The following is a 26,364-nucleotide window of genomic DNA, read 5'->3' on the forward strand; positions in this document are numbered from 1 at the left end:
AAAGTTCAGTTAACTATTAGGGCATATTCAGTTAACCATAAAACACACTAAACAAAGCATATTCAGCAGCACCCAATTGCAGTACCCTAATCTGACCCAATTGCAGCACCCTGTGCAGTCTTATAGATCAATCTGATGCATATGCAGTAACTATTAGGGCAAAGGAACTTGACATGGTGTTTGGTGCACCTGTAGAAGACCCACCCCTCGTGCTCGTCGGTGCCAGGGCGGTAGAACTTGACCTGCTCGCCACAATCCGGGCACGGGATCAATGGAACCACAACGGAGTGGCCACATAGCCAAGATCGAACAGAGCTCGAAGATGACATGAGGAGAGAGGGCGGCGGCAATGGCTGCGGCGGCGGAGAGAGGGCGGCGGTGGTGGCGATGCGGCGGCGGTGGGAGGCGGCGACGACGGAGTCTACGAGCTAGGGTTGGGAGCGGCAGCGGGTTGGGCTCGATCCGAGCGGCAGCGGTTGGGCTCGGTCCGAGCGGGTATGGCTCGATCAGGCCAGGTGTGCGACCAGGTGGGGGGGCAGATCTTTTAATAACTGCCAGTTTTGCAAAAAAAAAAATGTGTGCATGCGTAATCGAGCGGCTGGGCACATGTGGCAGTCAATGCACACTTGGCATCGGTTGACCAGAGTCAGCTCAGCACATACATACACAAAACCGTATAATGGACCGTAGATGAACCCCTAGATCAAGTTTGGTGACTGTATTTTGGGTATTTGTAACCACATGGACTAAAGCTAACGCCAGCGCAAGTAAATGGACATGTAGTGAATTTTTCTCCTCTTATATCTAAGGTTGTGTATGCGCAAGGCTCAGGCGGCGGGGACTTCTCTACCCCACCTTGTTCCGCTCGACCTTGTCCTCGTCCTGGAAGGGCTTTCTTATAGTCGATCGTGGATGTTTGCAGGACTGATGGTTCACCAAAATGACATGTCCACCGGGACCAGACTGCTCCTCATCGAGGAGCCATCTCCGGTGGCTCGGCCTCGTCAAGGCAGCGCAGGCTGAATATATATATTGCTCGAAAGCAGATAAAGCCAAGAGTCATCTCTTAGACTTTGGCTCATCTTCCTTTGACATGCGGTTGAGGCCTTGCGGTGCACCCTTTGACGGCATCGCTCCGGTTCTGGCGGCCATGGACCTGCGTTCTCTAGTGTCCATAGCCTGCTAGCGTCCTCTATCGGCGTGGTTCCGGTCCCGGCGCTCCGACTGCTGCGTCCTCTCCAGTCTTCGGCTCGTTGGCGCCCCGGGGGCTCCATCCCCGGCAGCTTGGAGTATGCGCTCCTTTCCGGCTTGTGACGCCCGGATAATTAGGCTACAATAATCCCGCGTTAACGATGCCACATCACCTCGGTTACTGTTGATAAACTCGAGTTAGTTCAAAAACGATTCAAATTAAAATTTAAAATATAGGCAAACAATAAAAGTTTTCAAATATTAAAATTTAAATGTTCGGAGTGAACCAAATAATACATAGGTAATTATGGTGGAGGAACCACACTCTTATAAAATGTGTAATTATTCTAAAATGAATAAAACAGTAGCAAAACCGATATTTAAATGCTTTTATAAATAAATAAAATACTAAACTAAATTGTTTTGGGATAAAACCTTTTGTGGCAGTGGTTTCATGGTATTACTAATTTAGGGATCATTTTAATATTAAGTAAAAAGTAAACTTAAAAGAAAGTAAAATAAAAACAAAAAGAAAATAAATAGAAAGAAAAGAAAACACAAAACCAGAAAAGAAAACTAACAAAAAAAAAGAAGGAAGAAAGACCCCCCCTGCTGGGCCAAGTGGCCCAGCTGGCCTCCACCGGCCCAGCCGGCCGGCCCACTCCCTCCCCTTAACCCCCGAACCCTAGCCCCCACGCACCCCACTCCCCCCCTGCTCGCTCCACTCCCCATCCCACGACCCGATCTGGATCGGGGGCGCTCCCCCCCCCTCCCGATCCAGGAGACCGCCAACGCCGTCAGCCGGATCGTCCATCGCCGCCGCCGGACTCCACCCCATCGAACGCCGCCCCCTGCCTCCTCCTAGGCGCACCCCCCCCCCCCCCGCTCGACCGGATCGGGGCATGGGGGCCCGACGCCACCACCGCCCGGGGACCGCGCCGCCTCGACCTCATCTCCGTCGCCGGCCCGACCCCGACCTCGCCGCCTCATCCCTACGCCCGTCCACGCCGGCGCCTCCTCGTCTCCTCCCCACGCCGGACCTCCTCGCCCTCCTCCCCGACGGCCTCCCCAAGCCACGCGGCGCCCGCCCGTCGCCGTTCGCCGCCGCCCGGAGCTCCACGCGCCTCCTCCCCGTCGCTCGGTCATCCCCGACTCCGCCTCGACCACGCCCCCCCCCCCACCTGTCTGCTTCCACGCCGACGACGTCCCTAGCATCCTCCCCGAGCCCCATTGCCTCGTCCCCTACATCCCCCCTGTGAGCTGCGCCCCTCCCCTCTCTCCCGTCACCGGATCTGGCCGCGCCTCCGCGCGCGCGCCCTCGCCATGGCCACGCACGACCGCGCACGGCCGCGCCCCCTCACGCATATCCTCGCTGCCTCTCGCCGTTTGCCCGCGCCGTCATGCGCCTTCCCTTCGCTCCCAGCCCCGGCGCCATCCCGACGTGTCCACGCCGCTGCCGCCTCAGGCAACCGGCCTCGTCGTGGCCACTGGCCCCCCTTGCCTTGGCAACCTGCCGGGTCCGCCGCCCCGCGCCCCCTGGGCATGCGCCCGCTCGGGCTGTGCCCTGCGACCGATGATCGCTAGCACCCGCTAGCGCCCGAACCCACTAACACCCCAGGGCCCTATGACAAAGGGGGCCCGCCCCCAGAACGTAAAAAAAAGTATATAAAAATAAATAAAACAATAATTAAAATAAAAACAAATTTAATTAATTAATTAATTAATTGAATTAATTAAGTTAATTAACCTTAATTAATTGATCTAATTAACCTGTTAGCTTAATTAAACAGTGATTAGTTTAACTAAACCCTAATTAACCTAACAGAGTATGACAAGTGGGTCCCACTGGACCCACGCGTAAGTTTGACTTAGTCAACTCTGTTGACTGCTGATGTCAGCATGACATCATGCTGACGTCATAAATTCATTTTCGAATTAAATAATTAATTAATTAAATTCCAGAAATTAATATAATCTTTAGAAAATCATATCTTTTAATCCGTAACTCGGATTAAAATATTTTCAACATGAAAGTTGCTCAGAACGGCGGGACGAATCCGGATACGCGGTCCGTTCGTCCGCCACACCCCCCTAACCTATCAAACTCGCAACTTTCCCCCTCCGGCTCCTCTGCCCGAAAACACGAAACACCGGGAATAATTTCCCGGATGTTTTCCCCCCTTCACCGGTATCACCTACTACCGCGTTAGGGCACACCGAACACCGCGTATTGCCTTGTTATATCTTGTGATGCTTTGTTTGCTCTGTATTCATTATTTCTTCCCCCTCTTCTCTCCGGTAGACTACGAGACCGACGCTGATGCCACCGAGTTCGACTACGGAGTTGACGACCCCTCTCTCTTGCCAGAGCAACCAGGCAAGCCCCCCCCCCCTTGATCACCAGATATCGCCTATTCTACTCTATACTGCTTGCATTAGAGTAGTGTAGCATGTTACTGCTTTCCGTTAATCCTATTCTGATGCATAGCCTGTCATTGCTGCTACAGTCATTGATACCTTACCCGCAATCCTAAATGCTTAGTATAGGATGCTAGTGTTCCATCAGTGGCCCTACACTCTTGTCCGTCTGCCATGCTATACTACTGGGCTGTGATCACTTCGGGAGGTGATCACGGGCATATACTATATACTTTACACTGTTACATTACCTGTGATACTGTACGGAGTTGGGGGCTGAAAGGACAGGTGGCTCCATCCCGGTAGAGGTGGGCCTGGGTTCCCGACGGTTCCCGACGGTTACTTTGTGGCGGAGCGACAGGGCAGGTTAAGACCACCTAGGAGACAGGTGGGCCTGGCCCTGTTCGGCGTTCGCGGATACTTAACACGCTTAACGAGATCTTGGTATTTGATCTGAGTCTGGCTACGAGCCTATACGCACTAACCATCTACGTGGGAGTAGTTATGGGTATCCCGACGTCGTGGTATCAGCCGAAGCACTTCAGACGTCAGCGACGGAGCGGCGCGCGCCGAATTGGACTGGAACGCCACTAGGCTAGGTCTGCTTTCGGCCGCCCACACAACGTGCAGGTGTGCTCAGGGCGATGGGCCCAGACCCCTGCGCGCTTAGGTTTAGACCGGCGTGCTGGCCTCTCTGTTGTGCCTAGGTGGGGCTGCGACGTGTTGATCTTCCGAGGCCGGGCATGACCCAGGAAAGTGTGTCCGGCCAAATGGGATCGAGCGTGTTGGGCTATGTGGTGCACCCCTGCAGGGAAGTTAATCTATTCGAATAGCCATGATCTTCGGTAACAGGACGACTTGGAGTTGTACCTTGACCTTATGACAACTAGAACCGGATACTTAATAAAACACACCCTTCCAAGTTCCACAGACAACCCGGTGATCGCTTTTCCGCAGGGCGACGAGGAGAGGATCGCCGGGTAGGATTATGCTATGCGATGCGACTGGAGATGCGACTGGAGATGCTACCTGGAGATGCTACTTGGAGATACTATTTGGAGGACTTCAATCTACTCTCTTCTACATGCTGCAAGACGGAGGCTGCCAGAAGCGTAGTCTTCGATAGGACTAGCTATCCCCCTCTTATTCTGGCATTCTGCAGTTCAGTCCACTGATATGGCCTCCTTACACATATACCCATGCATATGTAGTGTAGCTCCTTGCTTGCGAGTACTTTGGATGAGTACTCACGGTTGCTTTTCTCCCTCTTTTCCCCCTTTCCCTTCTACCTGGTTGTCGCAACCAGATGCTGGAGCCCTGGAGCCAGACGCCACCGTCGACGACGACCCCTACTACACCGGAGGGGCCTACTACTACGTGCTGCCCGCTGACGACGACCAGGAGTAGTTTGGAGGATCCCAGGCAGGAGGCTTGCGCCTCTTTCGATCTGTATCCCAGTTTGTGCTAGCCATCTTATGGCACCCTGTTTAACTTATGTCTGTACTCAGATATTGTTGCTTCCGCTGACTCGTCTATGATCGAGCACTTGTATTCGAGCCCTCGAGGCCCCTGGCTTGTATTATGATGCTTGTATGACTTATTTTATTTGTAGAGTTGTGTTGTGATATCTTCCGTGAGTCCCTGATCTTGATCGTACACATTTGCGTGCATGATTAGTGTACGATTAAATCGGGGGCGTCACACGGCTCTTGCCAGTGGCATCGCTTGCCATCCCTCCCCCCTAGTTGGCTCTTTCTGTCATGCCGCCCTCCGACCCCTTCCACCTCCACAACGTTCCAATCCTACAGCTTGCGTTTTTTTGGCGTCGCCTGGTGCCACCCATCGACGGCGGGTGCAACCCCACCCACCTCCTCCTGAGGTGGCGATCTCGACCAAATAAGCGACTTTCCCATCTCCACCTTGATCTGCTGCAATGGGATTGCTCAGACTCAAGCCATGGCGAAATCCCTGCTCGGCTCGCCGACGTTGGCAGCGGCGGCACCCGTGGGTGTTGTTTCCCTTCTTGGAGGCAGCGTCATGGCCTTTATCCGTGTCCTTCTTCGAGCACCGGGGGAAACCCTTAGTCCGGTTCTTCGAACCTTGACTGGGAGCTCCGCCTGAGCAAAGATGAGCCAACACATCACCAAGAACCCGAAGCTTGCCACAATACAACAGCAGTCACCAGAGGGTCTTCAGCATGCACAACAACAGGGGCGAGATACCTTCGTGAGGGGAAATAGATGGCCGCTCTGCGCCGCCAAAGGCACAACCGTGAACACCACCAGACAACCACCGTCGACCCCAAGCCGGCCTTACCACCACCACCGGCCACACCAACTCACAACCACAATCCTCAACCAGCCAATCACCACCCCGAGACCTCCAACGACCAGCAGGGATCAACAACTCCGAGACGGCACCACCATGGTGGTTACAGCGCCAGGGCACCGCCGACGTCTGATCCAAGAGCTAGATCTTGCGATTCCAAAAAGCATACATGATAGGCAAGGATAGGAGCATGACACGACGACGCCTCCAATGAGGGATACGACACCGCAAGGCGTCGCCGCCGTCGTGCCGAATGAAGTCGACACAGGTGAAGGGTCGAGATGGACCTAGAGGGGGTAAAATGGTACAAATGCAAATTTAATTGTTACTAGCAATTTTAGAAAATAAAGCGGAATATGAAAGTGAGCCTAACAATTGCTAAGGCAAATCTAGTGTTAAACAATATATTCAACAACACCAAGTAGCAAGGTAAGGAAGCACAATAATATGTAAAGTAAAGACAAGAGACAAATAACCACAAGTAGATAGTTAGGGTTAGGGATAACCGCAATCCGGGAGATAAGGATGTATGTCGATGTTCACTTCTTTGGAGGGAAGCTAGCCATCGTTGGAGGGGCAGATGTTACCACAAAGGCTCACCCTATTCTTCCCTTGAGACAACACCACAAAGGCGTTTCTCAACCACTAATGATAGACCTTAAGGTGGTCTCCAAACCTCCATAAATTTTTGGGGGGTAATCACAATGAACGGTTCCTCTCCGAAGAACTCCTACCCAGGAGTCTCCAACCTCCAAAAGTAACAACATCAAAGGGAAAAACTCAAGACTTGCTCAAATCATGATTTACTTCGGTCACGAGGAGAGGGAGTAAATCTATCACTTGACTGGAACAACTCTCAAGAACTCTCACAAACCCTTCCACGATCTAGGATTTGGTGTGGAAGGGTGAGAGGGAGCACTTCTAGGGTTCTTGGGATATTTGGAATGGAGTGGTCAACCCTCTCCGGAGTGGGAAAGGGGTATATATATAGCACAAGAGCAAATGTGGTCGTTGGACAAAGCAGTGTTGGACGACCGGTGGGTTACCGAACGTCTGGTGGCAAACGAGACACTGAACATCCGATGGCTGAAGCAGGTCAGAGGGCAGGTGTATATCTAAGAATGGCTAAGAGCCCAAAGTACCAGACACTGGCCGGATATTCGATGTTTCAAGGAGCATCGGACGTCCGATGAGGATCGTAAAACGGTACTGGATGGATCAAGCCGGATTTCCGATGAGGACCAGAAATCCGCTGAGTTTGGCTCTGGATGGTTTTACCAGACGTCCGTGGATACCGTACATCAGGCGGCACTGGAGCGACCAGACGTCAGATTTTCAGACAGCGCCGATCATCCGGTACCAGTTGAGGAACTGGACATCCGGTGAGACACTGAAAAACATGTGCATAAATGATCTTGACGTAAAACAAGATGCACAGTGTGAGGAATGGCTTCCCCTAAATCCTACAACCATTCTAAACATTTTATCCATTTTATACAAAATTCTGTAAATGTTTCGATGGCCACTTACCGGTGCCAGCTTATATACGAGTAACACATTGCAGACTTGACAATGAGTTTTGTAATGTAATTTCATGAACAGTTTGAATTTCTAACGACAGACACTAGGCCAAAGTTTAATATTTTGGACTCAGAGCATTCAAAATCTGTGCTAAACCAGCCCTCTACTCTTTCCTTCAAACTGTAACACAGCATTCTGCGTCACATACTGTATCTAGCTTCTACAGTTAATCCAATTCATATAGATCAAACGGTTGCGCTTGGCGCTCATTGCCTCAGCCGTTTACACAGAAAAAGAAGCCACAAAATTAAATTATCGCAAGGAGCATGATGTTACACAACTGAACTTCCAGGGGGCAACAGCCTATTACACTGAAGAGAGCAGCCCCGTCCAACCCTACATACAGGCAAAAGGAAGAACTGCAATGGTTGTGGCAACATCATTTGGGCTTCAACAAGACCCCACATTATCTTCATATAAATAATGGTAACACACGAGTAGTCCACCGTGCCTTGTGTTCTTTTAAGATGTTGACTTCCGCCGTACGACCAAATCATCAGCTGAGTAGTACTCCGAAATAAGCCGGTACATATATGATGGACTGTGCCCGCCACTGTTTGGTAATGATTGGTAAGTGTTACAAAGGGCATAGTAAAAAGGAAAAAAAATGGATGGCATATGTATAAATCAGTCCAGGTTTTTGTTTTAAAACAATGTATCTTATTTAGTTCCCAACTGTGCTAGGCTTCACTGCTACTTATATCAATTATAAATCGTAGTTTGTACTAGTTTTTACCCATAAAGTTTCACTTGATAGAATGTGATTTCATGCATAAGCTCTATACCAATGGATATCAAGATAGTAATGGTTTCATCACACTGGATGTTTTAACATGGTAGATGATATGTAGATGGCCCTGGACAGATGAGGTGCGACGCCCAGCCCAGCACGAAAAGAGCAGGGGAGAAACTTGGGGAGGATATGCTAGTCATTGTGTAGCCAGCTTAGGGCATGACCAATAGGTAGGCCCGACCTACTGCCCGCAGGTCCAGCTAGGCTCGGAATCCATGGTGGCAAACTGCTAGCCTCATGGTGGCAACTAACTGCTAGCTAGAAGAGGAGGCCGCTGCTTCAGTAAAGAAAGGAAAGAGGGAGAAGGGAAGGACAAAAAGGGTGTGGCAAACTGGGGAAGCAAAGGCGCATGCAGGGACCTGTCAGGCAGCATGAGAGGTTATGGGCAATGGCCCTAGCTCTCCAAGCCTACGTGGATGTGCGGGGGCAGCACCTTGCTGCTACCTCCATGGTGCATGCTCTTACAAACTTGGAGGCTAAGACAAATTAACAAACTTCAGTGGAACTTGAGAATTAAGAAATATCTCTAAGAGAACTAAACTGCCAAGGAAAACTAGGGATACATATCCCCTTCAATTTCAGCCGTGACCCTCTCCTTGGTGGCCTTATTGTGCAATCTATCCCCACATAACATCGCTCCCTCCTTTTTGAACAGCTCATCCTCGAGCTGGACCAAGGACTGCTGCTAGCCCCTTGCAGCCTCCATAGAAGTGTCTACTTTGCCGTCGTCTGAATCTGGATCAATAAGACGGAGAGTTTCTTGTGGGTGGGCTGCTGGAGCTGCTACTATAGCTGGTCCTGGAGGTGGTACTACTGGAATTGCAGGTGTAGATGGAGCTCCAAGGTCTGGGAATGGCTGGTGAACACCTAGTGCTACTTGCTGGGCTGTTGGGGCCGCCCACTGCACATCGCTTGCACAAGCGAGCCAAACTCATGGGGTCCAGCAGGCTATCCAGTCTCCACATCTACATGTCAAGCTGTAAAGATTCCTGCAGGTTAGTGGCGTAGACGGAAACCACCTGATCCTCCGGGAGTTCTGGCGCTCAGCACAAGAGGGCATTGAGCTTCTTGTTGTACTCTGCCACCGTGCCTGTGTGCTTGAAGGAGATGACTTCTCATAGGGTGCTGCAGCAAGCTGGCAGTCCAAACTGAATATTATCAATTCAGCAATGCGATGCCAGGTTGAAATCCATGGGCGCCCTTATACTGGTGGTACCACAAGTGTTTGTCGCCTGTCAGGTGGAAGGAGGCGATGCCCACATTGTCGGTGGAGTCCGTACGCTGCGTGTCGGCGCGGTTCAACCAAACCAGCGGGTCAACTTCCCCATCATAGATGGGAAACTCGACCTTGAAGAAGCGGGGGGTAGTTGTTGGCCGCCTTGAGATTGGTTTCAGAGAGGGACAGCACTTCATTGACTCCCTTCTTGTCGCCGGTGGAGCCAGATCCTTGTGCCATGCCATTCTCTAGCTTGCTGGCAGCCAGATTGTGGGCACGGACTTACTGGATGGTGTCCTGCGGATCACCGGACAGGGAGTCAAACTTCTTGCCCTGGTCACCATCTGTTTGTCCATGCCATCCAGAAGCTTCATAGGGAGATAAGGGCAGTGTTAATCTTATCGATATCCGCAGCAGTAGCGACGACCATGACCAAACCGAATCTGGTACCAAGATGTTATGAACATGGTAGATGATAGGTAGATGGCCCTGTAGAGATGAGGCGTGACGCCCAGCCAAGAGGAGGCTGCCACACAACACGAGAAGGGGAGAAACTTGGGGAGGATAAGTGGGACTATTTTTCTGCTTGTCTATTGATTGATATTGATACACATTATATAGCCAGCTTACAAGTTTGGAGGCTAAGACGAACTAACAAACTTTATTTAGTAAATAAATAACTTGAGAACCAAGAAATATCTCCAAGAGAATTAAACTGCTAAGGATAACCAGGAATACTTATCCCCTTAAAATTTCAGCCGTGACCCCACATAACAACTCATGGAACTACAACACAAGGCACAAACTATTCTAAGTGTGCATTTTTCCAAACTTAACTCTCAAGGCAAAGCTGCACCAGACACAAGCTTTGTTGTTTACATGATCCCAAATATAGGTGCAGAAAGTACTTACGTATCAGTGATGAAAAGGCTGACAAGCTTCGGTGGCACATAGTCAAACGTTGGATTGGCAACGTTTAGAAGAGGAGTACCATCCTGAGTACTGAAGTTCATGCAATTTGAGAACTCGCCAAAGTCAAGCAAATCAGATGGTGATTTAAGCTCGTTCAGTAAAACCTCCGGGTTGTGCGGATACAAAGGACACAACTGTAAAGTAAAGAATATTAATGTATGAACATTATAACAGCAAACAACTACTTCTCTTTTAAGCATCTAAACTATGAACAAAAGGAATACTCATAGCTTGTAAGGCATAAAGCCTTCTACCGATGATTCAACTGATAGCTTTGCAGTCATATACTAGTTAGTCATCTGCCAGAAGCCACAGGGGTTATTACTCACCAGATCAAGCCTTAGTTAACAGGAGAACACAAAATCCAGTTGTCTAGTCTAGTTGACTGCTAAGAAAATCCTCCTCAATACATTAAACTAGAAAAAAGAAGAGCAAACATAATGAAATGCACCATACATTTTGAGATATAAGCACAACTAAAGACAATAGAACCTGCCAGTATCAAAGTCGCATCGTAACAATTGAGATGACCAGAATATTTGCGGGGAAGAGTAAATGACCAAGTTCACAACACATTTTTGTACTGGAGCTAGTAAGATGCCCATGCTACACTACAGAACCAAAAAACAATATAGAACAATGTTTATTCAGGTTATATTCACTCTGGTGCGTTCATTTACAAATTATAGACAACAGATAAAGGAACTACTATTACATGTGAGGCAAATTAGGACAAGGTCCATAGACCAGACGAACCTTGGTAAACTTCGCTCTCAAGATGTGATAAGCTTTGGCACGAAAAGGTTGACAAATTTGAATTTTAAACGAGGATGGAAAAGGAGTGAACGGACAACCACCAAATCAGATGTTTAGAAGTAGGAAATATTTGAGGCAGTGAAAATATTTGGTTGAGGCACAATTATAATGATATTTCTATGGCATGGCAAACATAGTATCACACCATAACTTATTTGTGCCTACTTTTGCCTTTTATTTACTATGGTATATGAACACATAATTTTTATCAGAACCCAGACAACCACATGCGTACGTTGACCAAACATTATCCCTTCAGAATAACATGAAAGCTTATATCGCCAACACTTGCCCTTTCCTCAATAATTTTCTGGTATTGGGGGAATTGGGCAAAAAAAACAGCTCCAACAGCTCCCCTTTCCCCAAAAAACTTTGGTGATCACCAAAAAAACAGTCCAACTCCCCCTATATGGAGGGGGAGTTGGCTTTCTCCCAACACATGCGACGTCAAAAAGCCACCGCCCGCACGTCGCCGCCGGACCACCGTCGGAAAGCCGCCAGAGTGCCACCATGCCACAGCCACCACCGAAGAGAGAGAGAGAGAGAGAGAGAGAGAGAGAGAGAGAGAGAGGTATCCGATTGACAAGAGAGTCCCATATGTCAGGTTGGTTATTGGGGCTGGGGTTATTGGAGATCTGCGAAAGCGTCTATCCCCAACCTAAAAAGTAAAAAGTGTTATTGGGGAGCCCCAATAAGTAGTTGGGGGAATTTTATTGGGGATCTGCTGGAGATGCTCTTAGGATGAAAATATTGCAATAAGATTTTGACATGGCAAACATAGTATAGCACTGTGACTTATTTGTGCCCCCTTCGCTTACCATGGTCTATGGACACTGGAACAGGTTGGTAAAAAACAGAAGAACACACACAACTTTTATCAGAACCCAAACAACCATACGAGTATGTTGACCAAACACTATGCCTTCATAATGTGATTTTTTAGTTGCTTAGGATGAAAACATTGCAATAAACACGAAAATTAAATGCATAACCTACAGAAACTGACCTTATGACTGCCAGCAACCACGACAAAGGGTACAGCATGCCTTTGAGCAGCAAGAGCAACCATATTCATCCCTACTGGTGCAATGACTCCACCGTTTGCCATTATTGCATGGACTCCAACTATAACCTATAAGATAAATCATGAGTTACCTTGTAACAGAAACAAATATATCTAAAAGAACAATAATCAACCTGCGTGCATACCATGTTAACTCGGGAGATCATAGCAAAAACTGCTGAATCTGTTATAACAGTAGTCTGTACACCTTTCTCGACCAGCTCCTTCGCAAGAGCATGTCCCTGATATCTGATTCAAGCATTGAACAACAACAATGAATCAAGCAAGGAGATTCAAAATACAAGAACTTAGTTCGCAATACAATTGGCAAGGTGCACAAACCTTGGAGCACCTTCAGCAACAAATACACGAAAAGATCGCTTCTTCTCCTTTGCAGCATACAGGAACTCTTTCACAGTTCTAGAACGACCTAGAGTTAGGATGACCTCACTGTGGCAAACAAAAAGCATTGATTAGGCACCACTGGTATTTGAATCATGTGAACAGAATGTTTTGGATGGTCCTTAGCTGTTAAAAAAGGGTACCCCGAATCTATATTTTAGATTAATGAAGGCTGAGAAGCATTATGAGCTTAAGTTAACGCTAAGAAAGTAAATAAGTCGATGCGAACTTTGGTAGATTAAAGTTTATAACAACAAACATTTGTAAGAGAAGAAGGTACTGTGAGCAGAAAAAAAAAGCTTTTGTAAGAGAAGAAGGTACTGTAATCACCGAGGAAGTTAAGAGCATTTTTAATCATTTAACATTGGGCACATGTTCTTCATAATACACATGCCAACCTTTTCCACAATCCCAGGTATATGCAGAAGTTAAAAATGTTTTCCATCATTCAATAATTTCACAGAAAAAGATAGATGTGACTACTAATTAGTTTATGCATGTATGTTGGACAAAAGATGATCATACTTTTGGTGGATATGTTCCACAGCTTGCTCAGAAATCTGGTCATAACATGTATCAATCTCCTCAATAAGATCACCAATGGCAGCAATAACATCATGTTTTAGTTTCCGAGTTTTTAAGCTCTTATCTCCAGCTGCTTACATGGAACATGCAGAAATTCAGTGTCAACAATAACATAAAAATTGGAATGTATAGACCCTGAAAGGGTACGATAAACTTGAGAGTATATCAATCAGTTAATAGTTTCTTAAACACAAGATGATTAGTACAATATAAACAGAAAAAAGGAACCTCTGTTCAGGTTGGGTATAAGTACATGATTCAAACATAAAAGTATAACTACAAATGCCTGTTCAGTGTGGTGTACATAAAAAAGAGAATTCTAGAGATCATGTATTTACTTTTCCCATCTGAATCCCCAGCTGACGATGAAGAATGTGTAAGTGCAGTGCTCACAGGAATATCATCCAGGAGAGTCTGCAATGAAGGTGCCCGAAGAGCGTTTCTAGCATGGGAAGCAAGAACAGCAGCGGATAAGGTAGGACGGTCATCATTTCCACTGTCACATTCATCGTCACTGACAGCAGTCACAGAAAGACCTTCAATACCAACTGCGGTAAAAGATATATCTTCCTCTTTTATTATATGCAAAACACGTCTCACAGTGTTGCCAACAGCGAGCTCTGCAAAAAGAAGAGAGAGAATTTATAAGGATAAAAGGCTGATAATTACCTACACCACATATTATTCACTATACTGTAGATCTGAATAACAAGTGCCACCCTCTAGTCATGGTGCAATTTGCTATGACGAAACTGTACTTATTTCTGACATGCATGCGCCACTCAGCTCAAATGCTAACTGCCAAGACTAGTAGGTTCTACTGGTGCTAGTGCCAACAACAGAAAAAATCTCAAAGACGCAGGAGCTCTGCGTATCTTTTTATTAGACAAGAAACGGAAGGGGGGTACACTTAGTTCTTAGCGTACATTTGTGCATGTGAAAAAACAGAAAAACAACCAAAACCCAACCTAACCACTCAGAACAAGGGCTATCAGGAGGGAAAGCCCTCCAGCTCCAGCCACAACGGCCACACACACACATACACACACACTTGTGCAGCATCTCCACAACGGCCACAGGACGCAGCCAAAACAGCATGCACGCAGCCGGCACTGACAAACTCCATGCAATCTAGTCAACCAACAGAGGCACTCACGGCACTTGCACTTCCAGGCTGCATCTTCACTGTGTGCACAGGGCTGCTCCTGGTTCACTAGAACACACACGTACACGAACTAACTACAGGAGGGCTTGCATGCTTGCACTCGACCATTGACTTGCAAATGTTTCTCATGCCGCAGCCACCATACACTCTACCTATGTGCTTCTCCAGCTGCTGATCCGCCAGCGGCATGACGCAACACACGCAATTACCTGAACCTGGCTAACACTAATTAATCTCTACGAATAATACAAACTCCAGGAGGGCATGCATGCTTGCACTCGACCATTGACTTGCAGATGTTCTCATGCCGCAGCCACCGCACAATCTATCTATGTGCTTCTCCAGCTGCTGATCCGCCCGCGGCATGACGCAACACATGCAATTTACCTGAACCTGGCTAACACTAATTAAACTCTACGAATAATACCATGCAACACAAATAAACCATGAAACTAGACCTAGACAATAAGGTTAACTCCAACACCAACTCTCTTTATACTTCATCAAGATGATCAGGTCAGATAAATGAAGCTCACATGTCAAGAAAAGTTATTATCTCTTCCGACCTAAACCTGGAGGAAGCTGATAAAATGCTTCAGCTGAACTAAGTGATATGGAAGAAGTAGTGAGCTTTCGCTGCAATGATAGACCTAGAATCTATGCAGTTTGACTGGTATCTCTCATACTGATACAAACTTCTAGAAAACTATCTGTAAAAACAAAAAAGCTTCTAGAAAGCTTGTTTTTATCTATCTTGACTGGCAGGTCATTATCTGCCAACACTTGCTCCCTCCGTCCTACTTCTTCCGTCCGGAAATACTTGTCCTAAAAGTGAATAAAATAGGTGTATCTATAATCAAAATATGTCTAGATACAACCATTTCGAGGACAAGTATTTCCGGACGGAGGGAGTATAATATAAGAGTGTTTTATATTATGGGACGGAGGGAGTAGTTTTTAACTGTAGGGGTTGTATACTTCTATGTTTTGTTCCGGAAAGTATGCAAATGGAGTTAGCACTTGGAACAGCATAAAAATTTCATTACCACAGCAACACATTTCACTGAACCGAGTCCAACACCAGTGAAATAAACTGTGACCAAACAATTCAGAAGAAAAAAGAAGTAATAACATCCCAATTTAAAAGCAATGCGATGGGACCACAATTCGGAAAAAAAAAGAGTGAGGGCTTTTAGGCGCACCGATGGGATTGGCTGCGATGAGATGCTCCCCGACGGCATGGATGGCGTCGGCGAGAGCCGCCGCTTGGTTAGTGCTGCTCATCCGGTGCTGCGACACCACTGACCTCAGCAGCTCCGCCGTCTGCCGGGCCACAGCATGTGACCCCTCCACCTTACTGCCCACCCACAAACACACAAACAATGAGCACACCAGAGTGGCGCCGACTCGGCACGGAATCGGGTCGGCGTGGGCAACTGCTTACCGTCGCTTGAGCTTGAGGACGAAGTCGCTGATGAGCGGCTGCATGTCCGGCATAGTGGCGTGCGGCTTGGACCGGGAGGCAGAGGCGTTCGGATTTGGGGTCGGATCGGCGGCTTAGGAGGGAGAAGGGGCTTAGGGTTTCGAGAGAGAAGGAGAAGTTAGGGCAACTCCAGAAAAGGACATGGACACGTCCGCGGACAGAGGCACCAAATCTGAAAAATACAAACGAGCTACTCGGTGCTCCACCCCCATATTAAAATTCAAAGAGTACCAAAAAATTCTAAAAAATCCGGTGAGAAGAGGAGGGCTGGTGAGAGCGATGATGGTTTAGTTTGAGAGGGAATGTAAGAAGGGTAAGGCTTTGTTTGGAATGTCGTTTCGTCTAAAATACACCTGTAGAAAAGATACAGATCTCCGTTCATTGTTTTCATTTCGGCTGAAAATCTACTGATGGCCGGTAAAATACACATGTAAACCAAATACGCCTGTATTTGATTACACCGCATCCAAGCGCAGCCTAAAGCAGTGTTTGATGAAAGTGTCGGGGGTTTGGGAAGGAACTTCTGAGGGGCGGAAGAGCCTGAGGGTCAGTTCTTTTGGGCGGCTTAAAAAATAAGTTGCCTCTCCCCAGCTTAAAAAATAAGCCGCTCCTAAAATTTGTTGAGGCTTCTGTATTAGTTATCCCATAACTAGTTCAGAAGCCCCAATGAATAAGGGATGCGGCTTATGAAAATAGTTGGGGAGGAGGCGGCTTATTTTTTAAGCCGCCAAAAGAACTGGCCGACACCCGAGAGCAACTAGTTAACGAGCTCTTCTTTGGGAGCCTCGCAACGATCAGCGTCACTTGGCGCGCTCCCCGCCGCCCGCCACGTGTCGTGCTCTGGGCGCTTTCTCCGATTTTTTTTTATTTTACCGCACGCGTTTTCGGCTTTTTAAATGGTTTTTTTTTTGACATTTCAGTTTTTCACCGGTCTTCCTGAACTTTTGGACAAAAAAATTCAAGAAAAAAATTACGCGAAAAAATGCGGGTTTTTTTCCTTCCGCGAGAGGCACGATTTTGCTTTCGCGAGAGTCACTGTCGTGTCTCTCGGAAACGAAAAAACGTGTTTTCTGTTTTTTTTTCTTCAGCGAGAGGCACGGTTGTGCTTTCGCGAGAGTCACTGTCGTGCCTATCGGCAACAAAAAAAAACGTGTTTTCTGTTTTTTTCCTCCGCGAGAGGCACAGTTGTGCTTTAACGAGAGGCATGGCCGTGCCTCTCTAAAACGGAAAAAAATGTGTTTTTTTTCCTTCGTGAGGCACGTTTTTGCTTCCACGACATGGTTGTGCTTTCGAAGAGGCACGACCGTGCCTCCTCGGAAAAAAAATTCTTCCGCGAGAGGCACTGTTTTGCTTCCGCGAGCGGCACGGTCGTGGTTTTGCAAGAGGCACGGGCGTGCCTCTTCCAGAAAGGGGAAAAAATTATACTCCCGGTTCGGTTTTTTCATCCGGTTTTTTCATGAAAAAAAGTTCGACAAAACCTATCAACATGGGATCTAGTTTTGAAGATCTCGACGCGAGAAATCCAACGGTGAAAACGATTCGAGATTTGGACGCATGGTTAAAGAGATAAAACATTTTAAATAAACAAATATACGAAAAAAAGGAAAACTTCCAGGTTGAACAAGTGGCGCACATGCAGCGCGCCACATGTCGTGCATGTGCGCCACTTGTCGCAACCTGGGAAGGTGAGCGTGATCTTTGCAAGGAGTACTCCTTAACTAGTGATTTCGCTGACATCCTCTTTCTTTCGAAGACGAAACTCTTGGAGAAGGAGATGGATTGGTTGCTTGGAAGTTGAACATGGCGAACATGATTGTTAAGGATTGTGAGGGGCGAGCTGGTGGCTTGGCGCTTTTCTGGCGTAGGGGCATGGAGGTGTCTTTGAGATGGAAGGGGCGGTACCACATTGATGCCGACGTGGAGGAAGAGAACGGTAAGAAGTGGAGAAGTGGAGAAGTGGAGGTTCACTGGTATTTACGGGGAGTCTAAGTATGGGGAGAAGGAGAAGACGTGGAGACTACTTCGAAACCTTCATGCACAGTCGTCGTCGTTGCCATGGCTTTATGTGGGGGATTTTAATGATATTTTATTTGATGTGGAGAGGGAAGGCGGGCCGACTCGGGCTCAGGGTTGTATGGATGCTTTTAGGAATTGCTTGGAGATATGTACTTTGGATGATTTAGGTTTCACTGGAGACCCTTTCACTTGGCAAAAAAATTGGCATGATGTCATTGGTTACACGAGGGAGAGATTGGATAGAGCTGTAGCAAATGTAGCATGGAGGTGTATGTTTCCTCTTCACCGAGTTATTAATGGTAATCCTCGTCATTCAGATCATCGTCCAGTTATTATCGAGCTGAACGCACAAGATTTGAACGGCGAAAAAAGGAGTGAACCATCATATTTTTGTTTTGAAGCTAAATGGTTGTAGGAGGAAGATTGCATACAGATTGTGGAAGATGCTTGGAAGATGGTTGTAGGAGGAAGATATGCCAGGATGCACGGTAGCTAGATTGTTGGCTTGGGATAAGGAGGTGTTGGGAGAGTTGAAGGGAAGAATTAAGAAGGTACGAAAGGAGCTTGAATATTGCAGGCGAGGAGAGTTGTCCCAAAGACAAGTGAGTCGGGAGCATCTTCTGAAATATAAACTTAGCTAGTTAGAGGACCAGTATAATTTGTATTGGAGGCAGCATGCTCATGTGAATTGGCTTAAATATGGGGATCGTAATACTGGTTACTTTCAAGCTTTTCCTTCAGAACGGAGGAGGAGGAATGTGATTACGAAGTTGGAGAAGGAAGATGGTGGTGTAGTGGATAATGAAGAGGATCTGGGGCCTTTTATTGCTAATCATTACAAAAGTTTGTTCACATCTTCTGTAGGTCCTCACAATAATAATGATGATTTCTTTCGTCACATTCATCAATCAGTTACGCCAGAAATGAATGAAGGTCTTCTTCGGCCATTTACTGGGGAAGAGGTTAAGGTGGCTCTTCATTCGGTAGGTGATCTGAAGGCGCCGGGACCTAATGGGATGTCAGGGATTTTTATAAAAGATTTTGGCATTGTGTCGGTCCAAGGGTGCAGAGGGAAGTGTTGCATGTGTTGAATGGGGGTGAGATCCCTACTGGATGGAATGAGACTATTATCGTATTGATCCCCAAGGTGAAGGATCTGAAGCGCGTGTCAGAGTTTAGGCCAATATCATTGTGTAATGTTATTTATAAATTGATCTCAAAAGTGCTTGCAAATCGGTTGAAGCTACTATTGTCTGAGATTATTTCGCCAACGCAATTTGCCTTCGTGTCGGGGCGTATGATAACTGATAATGTTCTGCTAGCATATGAGATTACACACTTTATGCAGAAAAGGAAAGGGGGGAGGGAAGGAGTGGTGGCGGTTAAACTTGATATGAGTAAGGCTTAGGATCGCTTGGAATGGCAATTTTTGGAAAGAATGATGTTGAAGATGGGATTTGCTATCCGATGGGTTGAGATGATTATGAAGTGTGTCCGGTCTGTAACTTACAGAGTGAAGGTGAATCGTGTTTTGACAGAAGAGCTCGTGCCGGAGAGGGGCCTGAGGCAGGGTGACCCTTTATCACCCTATCTTTTTATCTTATGCGCTGAAGCTTTTCCGGCATTGCTTAGCGAGGCTGATTTGGATGGTTCTCTGGAAGGGGTATGCATATGTGATGGAGCACCAAGGATAAATCATTTATTCTTCACGGACGATTCCTTAATCATGAGGAAAGCAACTGTGCAGTCCATGAAGAAACTTAATGAGATACTAAAGCTTTATGAGATGCATTCTGGACAAATGATAAACAAATCAAAATCTTCTACTATGTTTAGTAAAGGAACGGCGGGGGCGAGGAAGGCAGTAGTGTTGCATGAGTTGGGTAAACCACATGAGTCTCGGAACCAGCACTATCTTGGTCTGTCGGTCATATTGGTCGATCAAAAAAATGTGAGTTTGAATATCTTAAGGAAAGGATCTGGCAACGAATATAGGGATGGAAAGAAAAGCTTTTATTAAAAGCTGGAAAGGAGATTATGATCAAGGCTGAGGCTCAGGCAATCCCAACGTTTGCAGTGTCTTGTTTTGATTTGACAATCCCCTGTGTGAGGACATAAGCAAGCTTATTTGCCGGTACTGGTGGAGTTAAAAAACGGATGAGAACCGTTGGCACTGGATTAGTTGGGAAAAGATGTCAAAGCCAACATGTGAAGGAGGAATGGGCTTTCGAGACCTGCATATTTTCAATCTTGTGATGCTTGCAAGACAGGGTTGCAGATTATTGCAGAATCCGGATTCACTATGTGGTGTTGTTCTTAAGGCAAAATATTTTCCAGATTGCTCGCTACTGGATGCGGTTCCTAAACCTGCTATGTCATATACTTGGAGAAGCATTTTACATGGGCTGGACCTGCTAAAAGAAGGTGTCATCTGGAGAGTTGGAGATGAGGAGTCTATCAATGTCTGGAGGGATCCATGGATTCCAAGAGGCACTACTCGTAGACCAACGACATTTAGAGGCCAGGTGTTATTGGAAAAGGTAGTAGAGTTGATCAATCCGGTAACAGAACAGTGGGATGAGGAGCTTGTTACTAACCTATTCGGGCGGGATGACGCAAAGGAAATTCTAGCAATCCACTATTGAGTGGAATGGACGATCAAGTGGCTTGGCACTATGATAAGAAGGGAGTTTTTTCTATCAAATCAGCATACAGACTGGGTGTTAGTCTACGCGAAGCAAGATCAAATTCAAATGCAGGTCCATCATCAGGGATAAGTGTTGTTTCTTCAAAATGGAATAATTTGTGGTCTTTGAAGCTTCCAACAAAAGTCCACATTTTTCTTTGGCGACTGGCCCATGATAGTTTACTGACACGTATGAATATAAAGCGAAAGCATGTCGATCTGGACACTTTGTGCCCTGTTTGTTTGAGGCTTGACGAGGATGGGGGCCATCTGTTTTTAAAGTGCAAATTTGTTAAGAGAGTATGGCGGGGTTTGGAGCTGGAAGCTATCAGGCTGAATCTTATTACACGACCCTCTGCTGGAACCATGGTCGAAGCTATTTGCCAGCTTAGTTCAGATGTCCGAAACACGGTATGCATATTGTTATGGGAATGGCGGACGATGCATAATAAAGTAAATGCTAGTGAGAAGGGGAAATCGACAGAGGAAGTGTGTTTCATTATTCGACGGCATTTACAGGATTTTATAAAGGAACCAGAGATTAATCGAGGCTCGAGTACTGGCGTTCAGAGATGGGAGCGTCCGTGTTCTGATTTCGTAAAGATCAAGTTTGACGCAGCTTTCCATGAGGAGAAGGGAGATGGTGCATATGGGTATGTGGTGCGATCTGAACTAGGAGATGTCATAGCGGCCAGAGTAGGTAAATTGAATAATGTTAAGAACGCACTTCATGCGGAAACGCATGCTTGTTTAGCTGCTCTAGAGGGATCAGTTGGGATTGGTGTGCATCGAGTCTTGGTGGAATCAGACTCCCTGAGTCTTATTAAGGCGCTGAAGAGTGGAGATTCAGATTTATCAGAGATTGGGGTTCTGATTAGAGAAGCAAGGAGTCGTTGTTTTATGTCTTTTGAGTGCCTTCATTTTCAGCATTGTCGTCGTATGTGTAATAGTGTAGCGCATGTTCTTGCGAGGTATGGTTATGGTTTGGTCGAGGCCCCTGTTGTTTGGGGTGAGTTTGTGCCGAAGTTTGTTTCTATTATGGTAGCCAGTGATATTGCTGGGTCCAGTGTTTAAATGAATTTTTTTTTCAAAAGAAAACTAAAAAACATGAAATTTGAGGATGTCAAACTTGTATGTCCAATCCACCCCATGTGAAGTTTTATGAAAAAATATCAAGAAAAGTATTTGTTGTGAAAAAATACAGTCCTACCTACAATCCAAATAGTTATCTCTACTCTTATAAAAAACAAGTTGGTGATGATGGTGTGCCTGCCATCTTGCAGTATAGACCCCCTGATCTATATCTGATGGGTAGAAAGCAAACTATGGCAATTTTGCAAAAAATGTACCCGCACCTCTATCCACATTTGCAGATAAGGTCTTCCCTCGTTCATCCTTATCTCCCACAACTTCATTGTTGCACAATTAAAAAAGGAAGCCTTTGGAACAATCTGGCATGGTGGCCGCTGCCAGCGTCGTCCATCCCCATGCCTCCGCTCAATTCGACCACCAATCACCACCACGCCCCACCCTGATACGTCTCCATCGTATCTACTTTTCCAAACTCTTTTGCCCTTGTTTTGGACTCTAATTTGCATGATTTGAATGGAACTAACCCGGACTGGCGCTAGTTTCAACAGAACTGCCATAGTGTTATTTTGTGCGGAAATAAAAATTCTCGGAATGACCTGAAATTTCACGGAGATAAATTTTGGAATAAATAAAAAATATTGGCGAAAGAATCAACCGAAGGGGACCCACACCCTAGCCACAAGGGTGGGGGCGCGCCCTACCCCCATGGGCGTGCCCCCTGTCTTGTGGCCCCCCTGGACCTCCACCGACCTCAACTCCAACTCCATATATTCATGTTCGGGGAGAAAAAATCAGAGAGAAGGATTCATCGTGTTTTACGATACGGAGCCACCGCCCAGCCCCGTTCTTCCTCTGGAGGGCAGGTCTGGAGTCCGTTAGGGGGTCCGGAGAGGGGAATCCGTCACCATCGTCATCATCGACCATCCTCCATCACCATTTTCATGATGCTCACCGCCATGTGTGAGTAATCTCATCATAGGCTTGCTGGACGGTGATGGGTTGGATGAGATTTACCATGTAATCGAGTTAGTTTTGTTAGGGTTTGATCCCTAGTATCCATTATGTTCTAAGATTGATGTTGTTATGACTTTGCTATGCTTAATGCTTGTCACTAGGGCCCGAGTGCCATGATTTCAGATCTGAACCTATTGTGTTTTCATGAATATATTTGTGTTCTTGATCCTATCTTGCAAGTTATAGTCACCTACTACATGTTATGATCCGGCAACCCCAGAGTGACAATAGTCGGGACACTTCCCGGTGATGACCGTAGTTTGAGGAGTTCATGTATGCACTAAGTGCTAATGCTTTGGTCTGGTACTCTATTAGAAGGAGACCTTAATATCCCTTAGCTTCCACTAGTACCGCGCTGCCACGGGAAGGTAGGACAAAAGATGTCATGCAAGTTCTTTTCCATAAGCACGTATGACTATATTCGGAATACATGCCTACATTATATTGATGAATTGGAGCTAGTTCTGTGTCACCCTATGTTATAACTGTTGCATGACGAATGCCATCTGACATAATTATTCATCATTGTTCCGTTGCCTACGAGCTTGTTTCATATTGATCTTTGCTTAGCTACTTTTCGTTTCCACTATTACGATTGCTACAAAACTGCTACTGTTACTTTTGCCACCGTTACTGTTACTTCCATACCACTTTGCTACTAAATACTTTGCTGCAGATATTAAGTCTTTCAGGTGTGGTTGAATTGACAACTCAGCTGCTAATACTTGAGAATATTCTTTGGCTCCCCTTGTGTCGAATCAATAAATTTGGATTGAATACTCTACCCTCAAAAATTGTTGCGATCCCCTATACTTGTGGGTTATCAAGACCTTTTTCTGGCGTCGTTGCCGGGGAGCATAGCTCTATTCTCTGAGTCACTTGGGATTTATATCTATTGATCATTATGACGAATCTGAAAGATCAAAGAACCAAGATTTTTTTCCTCAACTACGAGGGGAGGTAAGGAACTGCCATCTAGCTCTGCACTTGATTCACCTTCTGTTTTGAGTAAACTTGCGACACCTGCGCCTGCTATTGATTCTGATATATCGCATGTTATTGATGATGCCACTTCTGCAATGCATGATGCTGTTGGGGAACATAGCATGCAATTTCAAAAAAAATTCCTACACTCACGCAAGATCTATCTAGGAGATGCATAGCAACGAGAGGGGGAGAGTGTGTCCACATACCCTCGTAGACCGAAAGCAGAAGCGTTTGTTAACGTGGTTGATGTCGTCGGACTTCTTCCCGTTCCGACCGATCAAGTACGAACGTACGACACTTCCGAGTTCTACACACATTCAGCTCGATGACGTCCCTCGAACCCTTGATCCAGCAAAGTGTCGAGGGAGAGTTGCGCCAGCACGACGGCGTGGTGATGGTGATGGTGAAGTGATCCACTAAGGGCTTCGCCTAAGCACTACATGAATATAAACGGAGGCGTAAACTATGGAGGGGGGCACCGCACACGGCTAGGAATCAATATTGTGTGTTCTAGGCGCCTCCACCCCTTCATATGTACAGGTGGGAGGGAGAGGGGCAGCCAAGGGGGCGCCCAAGTAGGAGGAATCCTACTTGGGGCCCTAATCCTATTCGCCCCCCTTACCATAATTCCCGAAGGGGGAAGGAAGGAGGAGGGGGAGAGAAGGAAGGGGGAGGCCGAATCCCTCCCCTTCCTTTCTCTCCTCTCCTCTTTCCTCCCCCCCCTCTATTTCGGCCTAGATGGGGCGCACCAGCGCCTTAGGGTCTAGTCTGTCCCACTCTTGGCCCATTAGGCCCATGTAGTTGCCGGGGGGGTGCCCGGAATCCCTTCCGGTGACCCCATACGTACCCGGTACCCCCGGAACACTTCCGGTGTCTGAATACTATCATCCTATATATCAATCTTTACCTCCCGACCATTTCGAGACTCCTCATCATGTTTGTGGTCTCATCCGGGACTCCGAACAACATTCGGTCACCAAATCACATAACTCATATAATACAAATCGTCACCAAACATTAAGCGTGCGGACCCTACGGGTTCGAGAACTATGTAGACATGACCGAGACACACCTCCGGTGAATAACCAATAGCAGAACCTGGATGCTCATATTGGCTCCCACATATTCTATGAATATCTTTATCAGTCGAACCATTATGACAACATACATTATTCCCTTTGTCATCGGTATGCTACCTGCTCGAGATTCGATCATCGGTATCTTCATACCTAGTTCAATCTCGTTACCGGCAAGTCTCTTTACTCGTTCTGTAATGCATCATCCCACAACTAACTCATTAGTCACATTGCTTGCAAGGCTTCCTATGATGTGCATTACCGAGAGGGCCCAGAGATACCTCTCCAATACTCGGAGTGACAAATCCTAATCTCGATCTATGCCAACCCAACAAACACCTTCAGAGATACATGAAGAAAGCAGTAGCAATAAAACTGAACGATCATTATGCTAAGCTAATGAATGGGTCTTGTCCATCACATCATTCTCCTAATGATGTGACCCCATTCATCAAATGACAACACATGCCTATAGTTAGGAAACTTAACCATCTTTGATTAACGAGCTAGTCAAGTAGAGGCATACTAGGGACACGTTGTTTTGTCTATGTATCCACACATGTATCAAGTTTCCGGTTAATACAATTCTAGCATGAATAATAAACATTTACCATGAAATAAGGAAATATAAAATAACAACTTTATTATTGCCTCTAGGGCATATTTCCTTCAGTCTCCCACTTGCACTAGAGTCAATAATCTAGTTCACATCGCCATGTGATTTAACACCAATAGTTCACATCTGTATGTGATTAACACCCATAGTTCACATCGCCGTGTGACCAACACCCAAAGGGTTTACTAGAGTCAATAATCTAGTTCACATCACTATGTGATTAACACCCAAAGAGTACTAAGGTGTGATCATGTTTTGCTTGTGAGAGAAGTTTAGTCAATAGGTCTGCCACATACAGAGCCATATGTATTTTGCAAATTTTCTATGTCTACAATGCTCTGCATGGAGCTACTCTAGTTGATTGCTCCCACTTTTAATATGTATCCATTTTGAGACTCAGAGTCATCCGGATCGGTGTAAAAGCTTGCATCAATGTAACTCTTTACGACGAACTCTTTATCACCTCCATAACCAAGAAATATTTCCTTAGTCCTCTTAGGTAACTAAGGATAACTTTGACCGCTATCTAGTGATCCACTCCTTGATCACTATCGTACCCCCTTGCCAAAATCATGATAAGGTACGCAATAGGTCTGGTACAGAACATATCATACTTTATAGAGCATATGGCTGAGGCATAGGGAATGACTTTCATTCTCTTTATATTTTTTGTTGTGGTCAGGTTTTGAGTATTACTCAACTTTACACCTTGCAACACAGGCAAGAACTCTTTCTTTGACTGTTCCATTTTGAACTACTTCAAAATCTTGTCAAGGTATGTACTCATTGAAAAATCTTATCAAGCGTCTTGATCTATCTCTATAGATCTTGATGCCCAATATGTAAGCAGCTTCACCGAGGTCT

General features: G+C 46.3%; 1 protein-coding gene across 2 annotated transcripts; it reads right to left on the minus strand.

Annotated features, from left to right (window-relative positions):
- Positions 1–7,595: 7,595 nt before the first annotated feature.
- Positions 7,596–16,232, minus strand: LOC123117906 (translation initiation factor eIF-2B subunit beta). 2 transcript variants are annotated; one of them, XM_044538580.1, is made up of 9 exons: positions 15,975–16,232; positions 15,733–15,887; positions 13,704–13,985; positions 13,306–13,435; positions 12,721–12,828; positions 12,525–12,627; positions 12,322–12,447; positions 10,440–10,633; positions 7,596–8,071 (listed from the first exon to the last, which is right to left on the minus strand). In XM_044538580.1, the coding sequence occupies exons 1-9, from the start codon at positions 16,025–16,027 to the stop codon at positions 7,981–7,983; spliced, it is 1,242 nt and encodes a 413-aa protein (XP_044394515.1). In that variant the 5' UTR covers positions 16,028–16,232; the 3' UTR covers positions 7,596–7,980. The 2 variants fall into 2 exon arrangements, with proteins under 2 accessions (XP_044394515.1, XP_044394509.1); XM_044538574.1 differs by having other exon boundaries at positions 13,306–13,438.
- Between the last annotated feature and the right edge of the window lie 10,132 nt (positions 16,233–26,364).

This window comes from Triticum aestivum, chromosome 1B, assembly GCF_018294505.1.
Source record: "Triticum aestivum cultivar Chinese Spring chromosome 1B, IWGSC CS RefSeq v2.1, whole genome shotgun sequence".
Classification (NCBI taxonomy): Eukaryota; Viridiplantae; Streptophyta; class Magnoliopsida; order Poales; family Poaceae; genus Triticum; species Triticum aestivum.